General features: G+C 38.8%; 2 protein-coding genes across 4 annotated transcripts; both read left to right on the forward strand.

Annotated features, from left to right (window-relative positions):
• Positions 1-517: 517 nt before the first annotated feature.
• On the forward strand, positions 518-9,068 carry rfk (riboflavin kinase). Of its 2 annotated transcripts, none has more exons than XM_080766698.1 (4): positions 518-1,010; positions 4,202-4,353; positions 5,170-5,272; positions 5,609-9,068. In XM_080766698.1, the coding sequence occupies exons 1-4, from the start codon at positions 929-931 to the stop codon at positions 5,779-5,781; spliced, it is 510 nt and encodes a 169-aa protein (XP_080622824.1). In that variant the 5' UTR covers positions 518-928; the 3' UTR covers positions 5,782-9,068. The 2 variants fall into 2 exon arrangements, with proteins under 2 accessions (XP_080622824.1, XP_080622825.1); XM_080766699.1 differs by having other exon boundaries at positions 5,505-5,657.
• Positions 9,069-10,910: 1,842 nt separating this feature from the next.
• Positions 10,911-17,948, forward strand: rsrc2 (arginine/serine-rich coiled-coil 2). 2 transcript variants are annotated; one of them, XM_080766992.1, is made up of 10 exons: positions 10,911-11,046; positions 11,950-12,118; positions 12,471-12,511; positions 14,126-14,304; positions 15,845-15,976; positions 16,075-16,191; positions 16,311-16,393; positions 16,472-16,764; positions 16,874-16,963; positions 17,067-17,948. In XM_080766992.1, exons 1-10 carry the CDS (start codon positions 11,041-11,043, stop codon positions 17,250-17,252), a joined length of 1,296 nt encoding a protein of 431 aa, XP_080623118.1. In that variant the 5' UTR covers positions 10,911-11,040; the 3' UTR covers positions 17,253-17,948. The 2 variants fall into 2 exon arrangements, with proteins under 2 accessions (XP_080623118.1, XP_080623119.1); XM_080766993.1 differs by having other exon boundaries at positions 11,950-12,088.
• The last annotated feature ends 5 nt before the right edge of the window (positions 17,949-17,953 follow it).

Below are 17,953 nucleotides of genomic sequence, written 5' to 3' on the forward strand. Positions count from 1 at the left end.
TATACACTATTAATACAATTTTCAATCAATCAATCAATCAATCAATCAATCAATCAATCAATCAATCAATCAATCAGAGTCAGCTTCTCCTACTGGTAGACAAGTGAACAGCAGCCTGGAGAGTGATTGGCTAGTTGATTGTCAAGTTGACCCAGAACCATTGAAAGAGACAGTTAAGACACTCTCTGATCTCATCGCCACGGCGCCACGCGATCACATGGCTCGTGTAGCGAGCGTGACTAAATTCTGATGAATGCGTTCCAACCATGGTTCCAACGTTGGAACTACACGAAAGTGCTGGCTCATGACTCATGAGTGACGAGTCGCATTTTCCGTTTACAATGAAAGTTTACAATGGACTGTCGTAACTCTCTTTCTTAATGGCTCTAAACTGGCCCAACCCATAGCCCATACGTAACCACACTTGGACTGCGATTGGATAGCCTCGACCAACTAGCCAATGGTCACATAGCCTGGAGGGGCGCGACCTTCCCTCTGGACTATGGGATCTTAACACTAATGTAACCTACCGGTACGTTATTTCAGTTCAAATCGCAGCATCATCTCACTCTAGCCCAAAATGCGAGGTGTTTGTTTGTTAGCAGCCAGTGGGTGAACCGACGTGACAGAGAGGATATTTTGTTTGTGTAGCGTTTCTGTACAGTATAACGGGCACTCTCCCCACTGTTTAGAATAAGGAAATTAGGATAGCATAGTTGGCTTTAGCTCGCTAGCTTAGTTGGTGGTGGCACCGGGTGACACTCACTCAAAATAAAGTTAGCTCGTGATCTAGCCAAACACAAGGGCGAACTCTGATCTCTATTACGGCAACAAACCGTGTTTACACAGGCAGTCTGCCAACGACATTGAGGTTATTTGCTCTGCCTCTGTTAAGTGTAAATCGAAGAGAAGCCTCGATACAGGAGACATGAGGAGTCTTCCGTACTTCTGCCGGGGAGAGGTGGTCCGAGGATTCGGGAGAGGAAGTAAAGAACTTGGGATTCCTACTGGTAAGTGGGTTTATTTTTGATAATATGCTCTTTGACAACAGCTGTCTGGCGCCTATTAACATCTACCTCAAAATAGGCACAATGTACAGCAAGTTGTTCTAGTAAAGATGTGATGCTAACCAAACGTAACGTAATTTACAAGCAAAACGTTTTGTTGTGAATGACGCAACGTGCGTCATTTCACTTGGCAGAAACCTGCGAGGTCATCCGAGGCAGCAGAGCTCTCAGCTTGGTGTGTCACCTCGACAACAATGCAATGTAAAATAAGTGTGTGCGGAGTGGGGGTGGGGGAGCACACGAATGCATGTCACGATTTTATCATTTTATATATATACATTTTTATATATATATATTCCTCTTTTTATTCACTGTAGAATAGATTATTACTGTCCTTATTTATGACACTACTGCAGTAGTGTGACGTGTGTCATCACACGTGTGTGCATCTTCTTTGTACACTCACTGTCTCACTGTAGGTTTAATTTACCGTGTGTGTTTAAAACATTGAATTTTGGGAGATTTTACACATTGCCAAGAAGCATTGCAGCCAGACATAACCACCATGATAAATTATCTTATGTCTCTTGTTGTAACAATGCTTCTTGGCAATACCTCAAAGTTTTCCCCTTTTTTTTAATGGTGTTTTTTTGTAAGGGGGGCAAAAGTAAACAACATTACACTTTTACACTTGGTGGCATAAATCGGTGACTTAAAAAAAAGAAAAATCTTACATCTTTACTGCTTTTCCCCCAGCACCCAACCTATGTTTTATTTTTATTTGTCTCACACACACACACACACACACACACACACACACACACGGTGGTCCAAATGTTTGTGTTTTAATATTATTCAACATTATTCAAGTGAGATGTGTTGGTTTTATAGACTATTTAACAGCAATATTAGGCTAATATAGCTACCTATGAGTATGACACCTGTATATATACGTACGGAATAAAGGTTATATATCATTTATCGATACAAACAGACATGTTGACTTTCTGTCTGTGAGCACAGCTTTCCTGTGCTCTCATTGGCTGTAATACAGGCCTTCTCCGGACGCTGTCGCAACCCCATTCATACTGTAAGTGTAAGATCTCCAGTCGGCGAGGCAGCCAAATGTCAAACCTGCTAGATATTCAGAAACACTCGCAGCTCCTTTCACAGACGGCGAGCAAAACATCTGCAATCAAAGCCTGATCTTGCGTCAGATCAGGGTTTTGTCGGCCAAAAATGCTTCCCTGACAGCATAATCGGAGTAAATATCGTGCAGTGTGTAGTGTACAAGCCATAAACCTAACCTCACAGGCCACAGGTTTTAACCTACCACGCATGTTGGGAGCATGGGTGAGTTTTAACCTGCCACGTGTTGGTTGTAACCGGCAACGCATGTCTGAAGCGACAGTGTTGTCGGACTAATGTCTGTCAGACTGTTAGTATTTCTAACCAACGTATGCACCCCGTTCTAAGTTAGCCTTAACACTGTAAGATTTTTTACGATTGTAAGCGATTTTGTAATCTGGTAGCGTCACACACTACAACTATAGGATAATCTGTATCTGACACGATCATTTTAGCAGATAATCTGAAGGCATCACAGACTACAAGATTCTATTCACATTCTCGAACATGAACATATATATATATATATATATGTGTGTGTGTGTGTGTGTGTGTATATGTAATTAAAATATTTAAAGTTTTTATGAGCATACACTGTCTGAATCAATTCTGTGTTGTTTTTTTGGACAGCCGCACCCCGCCACGCAATAAACACACACCTGTGGATGTTATCAGCTCGACTCAACGCCATCGCGCAACGAAAAATAGATTAGGCTTGAACTTTCTTAGCCTAATGAGCATTGATTATAACAGCAGTTACAATGAAGACAACAGCTGTTACCATAAAGATAACCGTCATCTCATGATTTAGGCCTACTGTGTTATAACTACAGTTGTCAAGACAGTGAATCATAATTCAAAATGTGAAGAGTGCTATGGAAAGTTGCACAGACTAGTCACAGACAGACAGTTTGGGTTCATACCTGGAGTCCAGCCATTTAGTCCATGTCCATGAATTTGTTAACTGACTGGACCCACTCTCTCCACTGGCAGTTCAATATATTGTGTCTTGCATCTCATGCCTGACACAGAACATGCGTACACACACACACACACCTTTTTTGTTTACCCTGTCCCTGATTGAGCGCAGGTTTTGCTGATGGGAGGTATACAGTTTTTGACTGTTTGTTAGGCTGGTGGTCTGTATGCGTTTGTCTGCATTTGTTTATTTTATTGTATTTTTTTACTGAAGTATAGGACTTTGGACGGAGAATAAATATAATTGTATTACTCTATGGAAACGTTTTGGACATCAGTTCTTCTGCACATGTCTAAACCTTAAACCCCTAGCTGTCAGCATCCAGTTGCACCCAAGTATAGGACTTGGGCACTACAGGTTGGAATAACGTGTTCTTCCTTCCACGTGCTACGTCCTACTGGGGAAACTCCCCCATGTCAGCATTGTCAGGTGATATGAAGTGGCCTGCTCACTCCTCCGCATTGAAGGAAGCATGAGCTCAATTCGGGGCTCTCCCCAGGTTGGCGGAGGGAGAGTAGCAGTGGGATAGCTTAGGCAAGTGGCAACGGGTGAAAAAGTGGTTACAAACATGGGATACACTGTGTGTGTGTGACGTGTGTGAGAGAGAGAATCTGTGAACTTGTATGTCTGTGATTGGCTAGTTCCAATACATTAACAAATCCAGTGGGATTGTGATTGGCCAGCCTGGTGGGAAGCCTGAAGGGAAGGGAATTTTAACAAAATAAAATAAAGACATAGTAGTTGCCAAAACAAATTGAGAATTGGCCTGCTGCCAGGCAGACACAAGAATGATGACGCAGATTGACATTTGGCAGAGTAGTTTGCAAGATTAGCTTTAGAGTTTAGACAGATACACAGAAACGGACATACTCAAATTCAATATCTCTGCCACTTGGCTGAAATACCCCACATTACTTGCATGACTTAACAGGAATTACAGAAGTATAACATTACATTTGGCAATTAGCAAGTCACTGAAAAAACTCATAGATTGATGAATTGAATTTGTTTATAATTCTTTATATTATTTATAATTGTATTTGACAAGTATCTCACTTTCACTCGCCCCTATTTTATCTCCCTTCAGCAAACTTCCCGGACTCAGTGGTGGAACATCTACCTGCAGATATTTGCACAGGAATTTACTATGGCTGGGCATGCATAGATAACGGAGACATCCACAAAATGGTGATGAGCATCGGTTGGAACCCTTATTACAAAAACACAAAGAAGTCCATGGTTAGTTATAACATGACAATTGTTCACTGTGATTACAGTGTTTCATGCTCAACAAGTTAAGTAAACTCAGTCGGGAACATTTAGCTTAAACAGAAATAATCATCTTTAAACCTACACAATGCAGACTTTGTTTGTTTGTTTGATAATTTGTTACTATGTGTAACAAAACAATCCGAATAATGTAAGGAATTGAAAACTTAGCCAATTGCCTCTCCCAATTAAAATGCTGTTCATTTACCCCAATAAGTGGTTGGGAATAAACAGCCTTCTTGGTCAACAGTCTTGCCACTATAATCAATGGAACCTGATTCGGCTACACCGAGTGTTGGTGCGGTGCGCAGGTTTTGCGTAAGCTCTGCACATTCTATTTTTCTGTGTGTAATGTATGCGACTACGCGCCTTCAGAGGAAAAATTCTCCCCGAGGGACGGATTAATTGTCGGTGCAGCCACCTCGATACTTCCGTTCCGCTCTGTCCAGTAAGACAGCTGTGTAAAGCCACAAATACATTTACGATTAGGTTAGAGCAGTAGTAGCACTTTTTTGGCTTCAGTATCCCAATTCCCTGATGCTAGGAATTTATTCAAAGGATCACTTTAATGAGCTAGACACTCAACAAAGTAATTCTTTACTTTTAAGCTGGTGTGGGGGCTCTACCTTTAAAAAAGAGAAAAATTAAGAAAAAAGAAAAAAACTGGCACCTACTGTTGATGTGCATGTGATTAGGTATTGGGTGCATTTTGAAAAATGGAGTCAAAAAGAGTTACAATTAGTGCCTCTATAAACTTTAAAAAATGCATTGTGTTTTTCATCACAGGAGACGCATGTGATTCACACATTCAAAGACGACTTTTATGGACAGATTCTCAGTGTTGTAATGGCAGGTTACATTCGTCCTGAGAGGAGCTACAACTCACTTGGTAAGATTTATAACTCAAATGAAGGCCACCCAAATTCAATCTTAACAGTCATCTCCTTCCTTTCTGCCTTCCCTGGTCTTTTTTCATATTGTCTCCATTATCCCCTCTGTCCATCTGGATTGTTTCCTTCCTCTCAAATTCAATTGATCCCTCTCTCTCTTCCCTCCATCTCCTCTTTAATTCTGTCACCATCCTTTGCTCTAATCTAAAATGTCGTACCTCTTGTTTACAGAACTTTACACTCCTGTCTTTCCCTGCTCATCTATTCAACATTTTCTACATGACATTATCACTTGTTTCCTTCTCTCCATCCTTTTTTTTTATTTTATGAAACAGAAGAACTAATAGTGGCAATAAACAATGACATAGAGGAGGCCAAGGCAAAGTGTGAGCTCCCAGAGCATCTCAAGCTGAAGGAGGACAACTTCTTCACCACAGCCCACAACACATCAACCACACCCACTGAGTCGTCGTCTTCATCATCACAAACGATAATCAACGGTCACTGACCGATGACTCTTTCTTGAGCTTTTTTCACGCATATGCAAAACAAAATACACACTAATCAATGCACAACCCTCACTTGATCATTAAGTAAGGACCTTGTCTATAGTGATGAATCCATCAACTGCCATTTTCTTTTTTTACTTTTACTTTTTTCTAATTTTGTCTTAAGTCTTGCTGGAGGAAGCATTCTTCTTTTCACTGCAGGCAACCATTTGAATTCATGGATGGTTTTGAGTTCTGTACAATCTCACCACATTACCTCATTAGGATGCCCTTTGATTATCATTTCCCCTTTGTTTTCCTATTTTTACACATTCCCATTCAGATTTTCTTGGGCAATGACTGTAGTATGAATAGATAACTTCTGAACTAGATATCCTGTTCATATGCTTGTCAATCTTTTAAATCTGTGTTAGTATGGGAAAGTGTTTGAATGGACCTTGTTAGGGGAGATGATGGTATGTCTTTTATTGTGAAAGGCAAGGCTGGGCCATGAACACTCGGCCCCACTGCTTATCCCATTCGGAGCTTTGCTCTTTTACCGTCAGTGCCCTTTCCGTGAGTGCTATCTCACCAAGGTCAAATATGTTACTTATTAAGTCTTGTGTGTTATTTGTTTTGGCAGGGAAGATGTTTATATCTGGGCATTAATGTTTGGAACTTAAGAGATGGACACCAGAGTGACTGACAGATTGATGTATTACTGACAAATGTTACAGTTAATATCAAAGGTCTTTCCATGTTTTCTCTCACTATTTTAATTTAATTAAATCAATTTGAAATGTAACATCCCTGCTGCTAGGACTTTTAGTCACAAACTGTCTGATCACTGCCCATAATTTCTTTTTAAATAGGTGATTTGTTTGTCTTACCGGTAGTTTATATTTAAGTTTGTTGTTTATTTTAGTTATGAAAATTCACTTGCCCATGATTGTAAACCCAAAACTGAATTCATGTATATCAGGGGTGTCCAAACCTTTTTCAAAGGGGGCCAAATTTGAAAATATGATAATACCCAAGGGCCAACTACATCTCCTACCTGTCGTAATGTGCTTTCGGACCATATTAAAGTCGCACACAAATGCATTGCATTTATTTTATTTCGTCAATATCAAATATCATTGGTCTCGTCATGTGTGCTGTGAACAAAACACAAACAACTCAGCCTTCTTTCAGCCTTATTTAACATTACCAAATTGTATTGCCGTTTTCAAGATGTTTTGCCCATTATCTCTGGAATGGAAGGTCCAATCTGACTTTGAGGACAAGCACACTGTGGACTCCACTGATGTATATGACCAACTATTTTCTTACATCAGTATTATTTGTTTTGATTCTTTAATTGGCACAATGTTGCCCCTCAAGTCACATAAAATCTATATGTACCCCCTTTTTAAAACCAGCTCCTCGCCCTACACGCTTCCACTCGTTTTGAGCATAGATATATAAATAATAGAGACAGCACCGGATGGGAGGGGAATTCCTGGGAATTCTCTATTATACATAACATTTGACCAATCAAGCTTTATGTAGCATTTTTCACTGGCTAATCTTGATTTAATAGACTTGTAATCACTAAGACTTTCTAGGTATACAAATCATAAGCACTGATAAGGGGTGGGGGAGTCTGAAGTCCATCCAAATTTTGTGGTTCAATATTTCTGGGAATGTTCAGACTTTAATTCATATTGTGAATTGTTAAATGCATGTAATGAAATCAGTCACTATACTTGTAATTTATGTTACAAGATTGTGTCTTTGCTCACACGCTATAGCTGAATCATCAACATGGTCACATTACAGCTTCTGGAACTTGATAAGGAATGCCTAAGTGAGGGTTAATTAAGCTACTCTTGATGTATTTATGGGAAGAGTAGAGCTCAAATTTGTGCTACCCTATGACTAAGTACATTGCTTCTAAGTTCAATCATATCATTCAGTGGAGACTTTTCTTGAGAGAGATAATTACTATTTTATGAATATTGTTTATTTTTTAATAGATTCTAACTATTTCTTCTCCCTTCCCAGGGACAGATTTACTCTTGTATAGATTTTGGAATGGCACCTTTGCCCATTGATTTATTTATTATAGTAGGCTACGTTAGTTCTGCATATATGGCTTCTCAAACTTTATCACCTGTAAAAGACATGTTTGCCGCTTTACTAAGACACACGGAAACACAATAGTCACAAATTATCATCACTGTGATGAAGCAAAATAGCTTCATCAGTGATGAAGGCTGGATAGCTGAAACGTTTGTCCTTATTTGTTCAAATATGAAATAAACTATTTGAACTGCAGTCTTGGTGTGTGCAACCCACTACCTTTATTTTGATATACCTTTTCCTATAAGATCATTTGTTTATCATTTGCGTTTGTGTATGTTGTATGTTGCCTTCCTCTCCCGATGTACTCAGAGTTGAATGATGGCTCTTTTTAGAAGTCTAATGCACTGCTTTGTTAAAGCAATCTTGAATTGTGACGGAAAGATGAAGGATTTCTTTTCAAAGCAAAATATCTCACTTTTTGGAAATATTTAATTTCTAAATTAACTGAGACACTCATTGTAGAGTCAATGGAGCTATATACTATTAATGGTGCCTCATTTTACATTTATAATTATACAACAGTAAATTATAAGTTCTAGTAGGTCTACTGCAAAGACACTGTAGGAAAAGTGTTTTGATCAAAGAGCTTCTTCCCATAGGCATAGGGTAAAGCACTCAAAGAAAGGGGGATTATAGTAAAACATTGTCGTGTACCTACATTGGAATTCCAGCATAAGGGAGCCATAATCTACATAATTCAAAGGATATTCAGTTCAGCCATATCCTGTTAGTGCTGTAAAACTGAATTTATACTTTGTTTGACTACATCGCTTTGCAAAAATAGCAGCTTTTAAGTAAAATGTGGCATGCTGCGTCCGTTTTTTCAGTTTTTTTAAATTTAAAAAGTGTTATTTTTGTCATTCAATGCGGTTGTAGAATACTACAGTGGCTGATGATTGCCTAACTTTACTTACACATGTTCATATAATTTTGCTCTATTAAATGGATAATTCTACAATATATGTAATTGCTCCTATTCTCCAGCTCTCTATCAGTCATGTTCTTATATATTACTGTAATGGCCAAGCAGGCAAACAGGAAGTGAGTGTTGTCTGTTATGTTGTAACAAAATGACAAACTAAATGAACAATGCAAACGTGGAATGGAGGTTAAATCTGTTACTGTCACCTTTGGCTGTGTTTGAAATTACATTTTGCTAATTAATAAAGCCTACTGAACTGCTGCATACGTATTGTGTTTGTCCATATTTGTATTATGTATTTTGACTCTGGTAAGCCAGTTGATGAAATCCATGGTAAATTACCATACTTTTACATGATTGAGTACATACTGGCCCCTTTTCCATTCTTGGGATTGTTGGGAACCGGTACAGGTTTTTTTTGGTTCTTAGTCCATGAGCCAGTCCTCTAAAATTGGAACTTTAATTATGAATTGAGTGGGCAAAACCTTACCTATATTAAATTGTGTATTTATAGGATCAATATAAGTAAATTAATATATGATAACCCTTCCACAGTAGTAGCTTTTTCATATTTTCTGCATATTTTCCCTATATATTGCCTAATTTGCATATTTAAATGTCCAATTTCAGAAAAATTGTAATACAAGAATAAATCATTGTCTTCATGTAGGTAATCAACTGGGGAAGTTTCATGGTGATAACTATTAATTACATGTTTACCTATTCACCTATCACGCCTACTGTAGGTGAAATTTACAAAATGTGTGATACATATGAAAACGCTACTTCTGTGGAAGGTATTCATTTACTTATATTGACCCTATTAACAATTTAATATAGTTATGGTTTTGCACAATCAATTCATAATTAATTTTGGAGCTCTAGCTGGCTCATGGACTAAGAACCAAACATAACTGAACTGGTTCCCAACCAGTGGAAAAGGGGCCGCTGTGCATCAGATGGTATTGTTATAGGCATTTCTGTAAATGAGGCCCAATATCTTTGTTGCGTTACACTTCAGACTTTGCCTGAACTCAGGCAATCTGTTATTACACTTTAGACTTTGTTTGCATGTAACCACTTGAGCCCTAGTAGCAGGCTATCCCTATATGTATATAGGCCAGGGGTTTTCAACTGATTGTGAACGAGGGACCACCACCCTGACTTAGAATCAACCTGGGGACCACTGTTGTGTTGAGTGGGGATATGGACTAAGATTTGTGCTTTTGTAACACTTGCTATGCAATGCATCCCATGTGTATACATACATACTGTTTCTCAACCAATGGTCCATTGACTATATTTATATTTTTCTTTTTCTGTTGAATTTCTTGACCTCCAACTTTTTAGCAAAAGGCCGATGCACACCTCAGAAGGCTAGTGACAGGTGCGTAGGGCAATAAAGCATACTTAAAAAGGTTATCTTTGAAAAACAAAGAAGGGTCCCGCACACTGGCTCTCTCTTTATTAAGAGCAACATTTTTGTTGTTTTCTGACAGTGTGCAGGACCCTTCTTTGTTTTTCAAAGATAACCTTTTTAAGTTTGATCTCCAACTTGTCAGTAAAATGACTACATGGATGGTCATCATACGTCACCATGTCATTCAGTTCACTGTTTATTGCCACTGAAATGACTATGGATTACACAAAACAGCCCTTGAAAAAATACAGGGTGGTGGGTTTTTTCAAATAACTTTTTAGATATTTTTATGGAGAGAAACTTGCTGGAGATGTGATAACAATCTGGCAACTCACAAGGCCCACAGGCAGCCCCACACATCCACTCAACTGAGCTATTTGTTAATTTTTAACAAAATCACATTCTGCACTTTTAAAAGTATAGTGGGAAAACATAAGGGAAAGGGGCACTGTTTTAATAAATTGCCACTGAATATGGATTGCATAAAACAACATTTGAAAAATAGAGGGTGGTGGGATTAGTTTTTTTTCCTTCTTTTTTTCCTAACTTTTGAGTTATACGGATATAGTCATACTTATTTTTCTGGAGAGAAACTTGCATGCGGGCGATGTCAGAGATACCAATCTGGCAACCCACAACCACAAGGCCCACACATCCGCTCTGACTGAGCTACACAACGAACGACTAGCTACAGTAAGCTACTAGCTTTGTCGTCCAGAATCAGAATCACTTCGTTTGTACCCGACCCATTCAGGATTAACCAAAACAAAGAACAGACGCCTTACGTATAGAGTCTACCTCAAAGTCAATATGTCGGTGAGTAATGTTAGAGAAAAATATTCCAAAGATGCATGACTATAAGACCATTAGCAGCATCAAGTCGACGTAAGCTCGTTGATTATATTTAGATGTCTAGGTTAGGTTCATAAAGATGGCCACCGACTCGTCCTTCTGCTAGCCTAGAAGCACAACACTAGCATACCTAATTACTAGCTACTCAGTCGAATTTGACAGCAAACGTTATGTACCAACGCTACTTTTGAACGATAGTCTTATATAAACAACCAATCTGTTGTACAAAACAATTTAATATCTGGAATTCTATTTATGCCAACGGAGATTTCCTTTGATAGCTTGCGTGGCTAACTGACAATAAATCCCTTAGGTCACCGTTAGGCCTATTAGATATTGGTCTAATAAATAATAATGGTAAGCCACACAATAAAATAAACAATCAACAGCTTTCTTATGATATTAAGGCTTTCATTTTTACTTGAATCACGAATGTGTAATGTTTATGAATGTGTATGAGAATGCTGCCTTTTTTGTTTTATGCTCATTGCTCAACGGCATGTTGTCTACAGAGAAAACTAGGGGTTTATGTTAAAGGATCCCCATTACTAGACACATGAATGGGTTCTAGACTCCAGAGGTCCTGAATAAAGCTAACTAAAATACAAATTTAATTTGACTGGACTGTTAATAAACATTTACACAAATAACAGTTACATACTTGTCTTAGATATCTGATATATTTTTTGAAATTAATTTGTTAGAGGGTGCATCCACGCAGTCACGCTTGTGTCACCAATACAAGTACAGCTGTGAACATGGCAGTTGTCTAAAAACCTAATTATATTAGGGTACATGCATACATGTAGGCTACTGCTATCTGGATAAAATGCAGTGCATAACTTAACTCATACCCATTATTTCTAGGCAAGCGGCGAGGACTCCGCTGACCTGCCCAAAACAAGCTCACCTGCACATCACAGAAAGAAACACAGTACAGAGTCCTCCAAGTCACCCAGAAGCTCCAAACACCACCATTCACGGTCACGATCCAGGGACAGAAAACGTTCACGGTCACGGTCCAGGGACAGAAAACGTAAGTAGTACTTAATTTGTTTGCCCTTTTTGGGAGTTGAAATGTATATCAAACTTGAAGATTAATCTGACTATTGATCTGACACAGAGCACAAGACCATGATGCTAGAGTGTGGAGGTCAGCGATTCAGGAGTCCAGAGTTGGTGTTGGCTAGACTGCACTCTTGCATCTCATCGATCTGACATGTTAAACCACTGAAGGGATTTTTTTTAAATAGGCCTTTCAATATTATCAGCTAGGAGGACTTGGTAAATTTTCCTACACAGAATCACTGGGGAAATTATTTTGATGTACTAAACTAAGGTTTAAGTTTGGTACATCTCTCAAAATGTCTGTCTACTTACATGTACAGGTGACAAGAAGCAGAGACGAAGTCGCAGCAGGAGCAAAGAGGTAATTCGTGATTTCATTTTCATGCAAATCTTCAGTGCTTATCGATAGTTTTGATAATTTTAGATTGTGGTAAGTATATTTCATCTGGTTAAATGTATAGAATAAAAGCTAAAGAATTATAGGTTTCCAGAGGGCCTTATTCACATGGAAAGATGCCCTTTTTGCCATCCTTTTGTTGACATGTCTCAAAGGAAGGTTTCCTCCTTGGATATCTGTCACTAATTGTAGCCATTTTACATGGTGAAGAGTAGACTTTTTTTTTTTTTTTTTTTTTTTGTTAAAATCTTGTGTGTATATCACATGATAACATTTCTACAATAAATCATACTCAGCGTGCTAATGCACGAAGAGACTGAACAGAAGACCCTGCTGACATAGCAAAATTATATGCCTACTACTGGGACAGGTAACTATCAGCCATTCAAACTCATATTTGCCTCTTTTTTTTTTTACAAAATTAATTAAACAATTTGGAATTAACTATTGTTTCTTTTACAGCTATGGATGGGCATTAAGACACTTTCAGCTAATACGAATAAACAAATAGCACATCTTTAATCTCATGGATCTTTAACCCACAAGACCTGAGGCTGATTCTAAAATCGCGTTCTAAATCTGAAAAGTTTTCAGAACGTTTTTGTCGGTTGGGTTGAAACCTTTTCAGGATCATAATTAGCAGATCTACAAGCTCAAAATACGTTGCTTTGCCCTGCGTTTCGAACTTGTGGATATGCTACATTTGATACTTTTATGTGATGCTGTATGTATGATCACATTTTATTTCACGAAAAATACACAACGTTAGAATATGAAGATAAGAGGTTTCTGCCCAACAACATATATATATATATATAGCAACAGCTAAATGACACGGAGGCGTTCGCAGCTGATCGTTGACAAAATGACAAAACCGCCCATGCTTTAGTTTTCTGCTAATGTTTAGTTAATTACGTAGTTTGGAAAACAAGGTGAAATCCTGTTGAGCAGGAAATAGAATAATGATTCAGCTGGTGCATAAGAACAGAGCATCAACAGATTTATAGGTGTTGACTCCTGTGGCACTTTATTGTGGAATGGAATATCACAGAGGTGGGTTTTACAGTTCAGTAATTGATGTGTTTTAAAACAAAATTGTCTTTTCCATTGGTTTGTTTGGTGAGTTAGGGTTGGTTTTCAGGGCTCCCACACAGGAATTTCAGAAAAACCTCTTTCCTCCTTTTTATAAATGGTTCACTGGTCAAATGGGTTAACTTAATAACCAAAGTTTCATTATGGTTTGTTTAGCTCATGTCCTTTATGTACTTTGACAAAGGCACATAGCGCCAATGGGTGCAGGACTGTTCATTTATTTTTCTTTTGGTAATTCGATTTGACCAAAAATCAGAATTATTATCACATTATTCCCACATTCATAATGCTGGAGTCATAGTAAGCGTAACATATACATCTCACTCATGAGCATGTTTAAAATAGAAAATACATTATGGAAATAGATTTTCAGTGTGACAAGGTATTTTCAACCTGTCAACTGTATTAAGTATCATTTGCTGAAAGCCATGGTACTAACTCTTTTTGTTGCACTATTTTCCTGAAAGAGACAACTTCTTCTTACAGGCACGAAAGCGGGACCCTGAGAAGCCTTCAAAGTCATCCAAGAAGCAAGATGAGCTGTATGAGCAGAGCGAAAAGGGGAAGGAGAGACTTTCAACAGAGAATGGAGAGGAGCGGAGAGGACGCAAAGAAAAGAAGCCCTCCAGGGGACGCAGCCACTCAAGGTCACACTCAGGGGAAAAGTGAGTGTAGTTAATAACCAAATGTAGTTAAAACATGTAGGTAAGTGTGGTTATGACTCAAATGTGGCTGATTCCAATCTCTTGACTTGCGCATGCAGATTGGTTTGTCTGTTTTTATTCCACAGCACAACATGCCTCAGAATTGTTTGTAATTATTGTAAATTAAGTAATGCAGATAATTGTAATAATAATTTTACTCTTGAGAGTAATTTGACAGACTCATGCACACCGCACAGACAGTCTGGTGAGACGTAGGAGGACCCTAGGCTGGAAGCAAACCTGTTGGCTTGAGAGAGTACGGATGTTTGGTGTTAACCGAAACAGCAGTCCAATAAATTACTATCTAGGCCTACATAATGAGGTTTTAATATAGTTATCGCAATTCAATGAAATAAAATAATGTGTGATAAAGATTCTCGCAAATATATTCTACAGCAAGCAACTGATTCCTCTCCTAACCTGCTGGGCCTGGGTGATACAATGAATCAGATTGGTAATACTATTGCAAATGAATACACTTGTTTTATTAGAAATAAAACAATTGCAAATAAACGCACAGATAATTTGTCTCTAGGTCCGTCAGGGAAGAAAAGAGGGTGGAAAACAAATGTTTAAAAAGTACATTTGTGTTTTCTTTCGCTGTTTCAACTTCTTTCTGCCTCTTCTGAGTTTGAGTGCATGCATGCAGAAGTGGCGCACGTATGCAAACGCGTACATGTGTTCTCAAGAGCAAGCTTGCGCAATACATTATGGGATAGATTTGCTTCGCTGTGGCAATGTAGTGACCATCGGATGGTCCCTACAATTATCCCTTCACTAAATCCCACCCCCAATACCAATCCACATAGTTTAGCAACGGTTGCTTTGCAGGTCAAGCTTTCTTCCTATTCCCTGCCTATTGGACAAGGATGGGTTGGGGAGGGACTGTGTTTCATTATTTTTTAATTATTGCCACAGCCCATAGCCATATAAAATCGCAGACTTTATTCCAAATGAAGTCCAAACCTTAAAAACCAACTTTGGGATTAATAAAGTGACAACTTTTACAATATCTCCATTACCATTATCCAAATTAATTCCTTCCTATAGTTTAATAACCGTGTAGGTCTCGTTACAGTGATCGGCTGTTTCACACCGGCTTCGAATGCTGTCATGCATTTCCTCAGCCGGCACATTTCCTAAACCCCGTTTGCGTACCTAATTTAAGCCGATATGCACTGTTTTATAAGTTCTTGTCATAAAGATTTTACATATCAGATCTCAGTAAACATTCCCAATTACTTATTCACGTTCCCAGTTATATAGCTGAGTGGGAATTGAAATGTAAATCAATATTTAAGACAATGGCAACCTCTCGCTGCGGGTGAGAGAAGTCGGTGTTAAAAGCGCTGGGGAGAGAGTGGCCAATGGGATCACAGGAAAAACACTGTCAACTTGATCTGAAATCCGCTTGTGTGGTACTTGGTTTTCTAGCCTGACTATGTTGTCATGTTATTGATTTCCAATTACCATGATGATTTATGTGATTCCTTGCTTCCAGGCGGCATCACAGCAAAAGTAAGGACAAACGGCGATCACGGTCACGCAGCCGGGACAGGAAGAGGAAGGCACGGTCTCGGTCAGGTTCCAGAACCAAACATAGGCACCGTAGCAAAAGCCGTAGTAAAAGCAGGTGAGTTTGTGAAACATTTGCCACACGTTTGAATAACTTTATTGCCTTTCCTTTGTCTTTTAACAATATGTTGATGACATTTGGGTCTTTTGAAATAGGGAGCGAAAGAAGAGGATTGAGAAAGTGCGCAGAAAGACTCGGAGCAGGTCTGTGAGTCCACCAGCGTTCCGAGGCAGAAACACAGCTATGGATGCACAAGAGGCCCTGGCCAGAAGGTATTGCAACAGCTCAGAGTCACGTGTGTGTGTGGCTTCATTCCCCTTTTTGGTATATTATACGTTCATTTCCAAATAATGGTGACTAATTTGAACTTCTTGTTCATGCTGATTTTCAGATTGGAAAGGGCCAAAAAGCTACAGGAGCAGAAAGAAAAGGAGATGGAGAAACAGCAACAGCAACAACAAGAGATAGCTGCAGGTGAATAACACTGTTTTGGAGACTTGTATCATTTGATCCAGAATGTAGACATTGCCTAATCTTGTTTGGTTTTTTTAGTGGCCACTCCTCTGCTGTGTGACACAGTGGTTGCGGCTGCTGCTGCTGCTGCTGCTGCTGCTGCAGCTGCTGCCACCAACCCTGTTCTCAATGTGGCAGCTCTCTTGGCCTCTGGAACCCAGGTAACTCCTCAGATTGCCATGGCAGCACAGATGGCAGCTCTTCAAGCCAAAACGTTAGCAGAGACTGGTATTGCTGTACCCAGCTATTACAACCCTTCTGCTGTAAACCCCATGAAGTTCGCCGAGCAGGAGAAAAAGAGAAAAAAGCTATGGCAGGGGAAAAAAGAGGGGGTAAGAATTTACTTGGTTCCAGCACCTATTATGTACTGTGGTTCTCCCTGCATGTCTGGCTATTTAATAGTTCAGTCTTTGATGTTGACTGTCTCAATATTTCTTAAAGGACAAATCGCAGACTGCTGAATTGTGGGAGAAGCTCAACTTCGGAAACAAGGACCAAAATGTTAAATTTCGCAAACTAATGGGTATCAAAGTACGCAAGAGTCATTTTAATTATACTGGCATTTCACATTCAGACTTTTAAAATTGATAACCCATGGAATTTCCCCAGACTTAACAGATTGTCTTATTTATAGGGAGATGAGGAAACTGAAGCCGCAAAACCACTTAATGAGGAGGGTTTGAAGACTCTTCAACAGCAAGAGGAGATGTTTAGAAACCTTGACGTTCAATATGAGATGGCCAGGTCTCAGACCCACACCCAGAGAGGAATGGGCCTTGGTTTTGGGTCCTCATTTTCACGTGGAATGGATGCCATCTAGTGCCAAACATTGTGCTGTTTTGGTTTCTAACTTTCTTGACTAATCATATAGGTCAACAACTCACTGCTAGCCCCTCAAGCTTGCATGGATGTTGCATTGATCTGTAATTTATTTAGAAGCAAAAGATCTCACATCTTGGAACATTCTAATGTAAATAGTGAAATACTGAGCTTGTCTCAGTGTTTAGTAATATGTACATCTTTATAAAAGTTAAGTGACTGACGCAGTTTGAACTCAATTAGTTTGAAAATATGTGATAGCTTTTTCTTTTTATACTAAAAGTGATTGTTTAATTTGGAACATGTCTAGGTCAAGTTAATATTTGTTTACATTCATCTACCAAAATCCAAAATGCTATTCAATTTGATCCTAAGTCGATGTAGCATAAGAATCCATACTTTTTCTGGAATAGAAAAGTTGTTTGATTGTAATACTGGCTTCAAAGGATATGCTTGGACTTGGGGAAAGAAGTAATCAGACTTTCATGTAATTAAAATGAGTCTGTCGTATAAGGTCTTTTGTATGTCTCCACATTCAACCACAATTACTATTTGACTATTGCCAAACATCTGCATGAATGATTTATATTGTAATCAGATGATAGACAGTGTTTCATTAGCTGTTGAACCTGATAGGGGAAATAAATATATGCATTACAATACAAACTTGACACGTAAATAAAAAGATTTTCAGATACTTGA

This window comes from Protomyctophum bolini, assembly GCF_963924005.1.
Source record: "Protomyctophum bolini genome assembly, chromosome: 6".
In the NCBI taxonomy this organism is placed as follows: Eukaryota; Metazoa; Chordata; class Actinopteri; order Myctophiformes; family Myctophidae; genus Protomyctophum; species Protomyctophum bolini.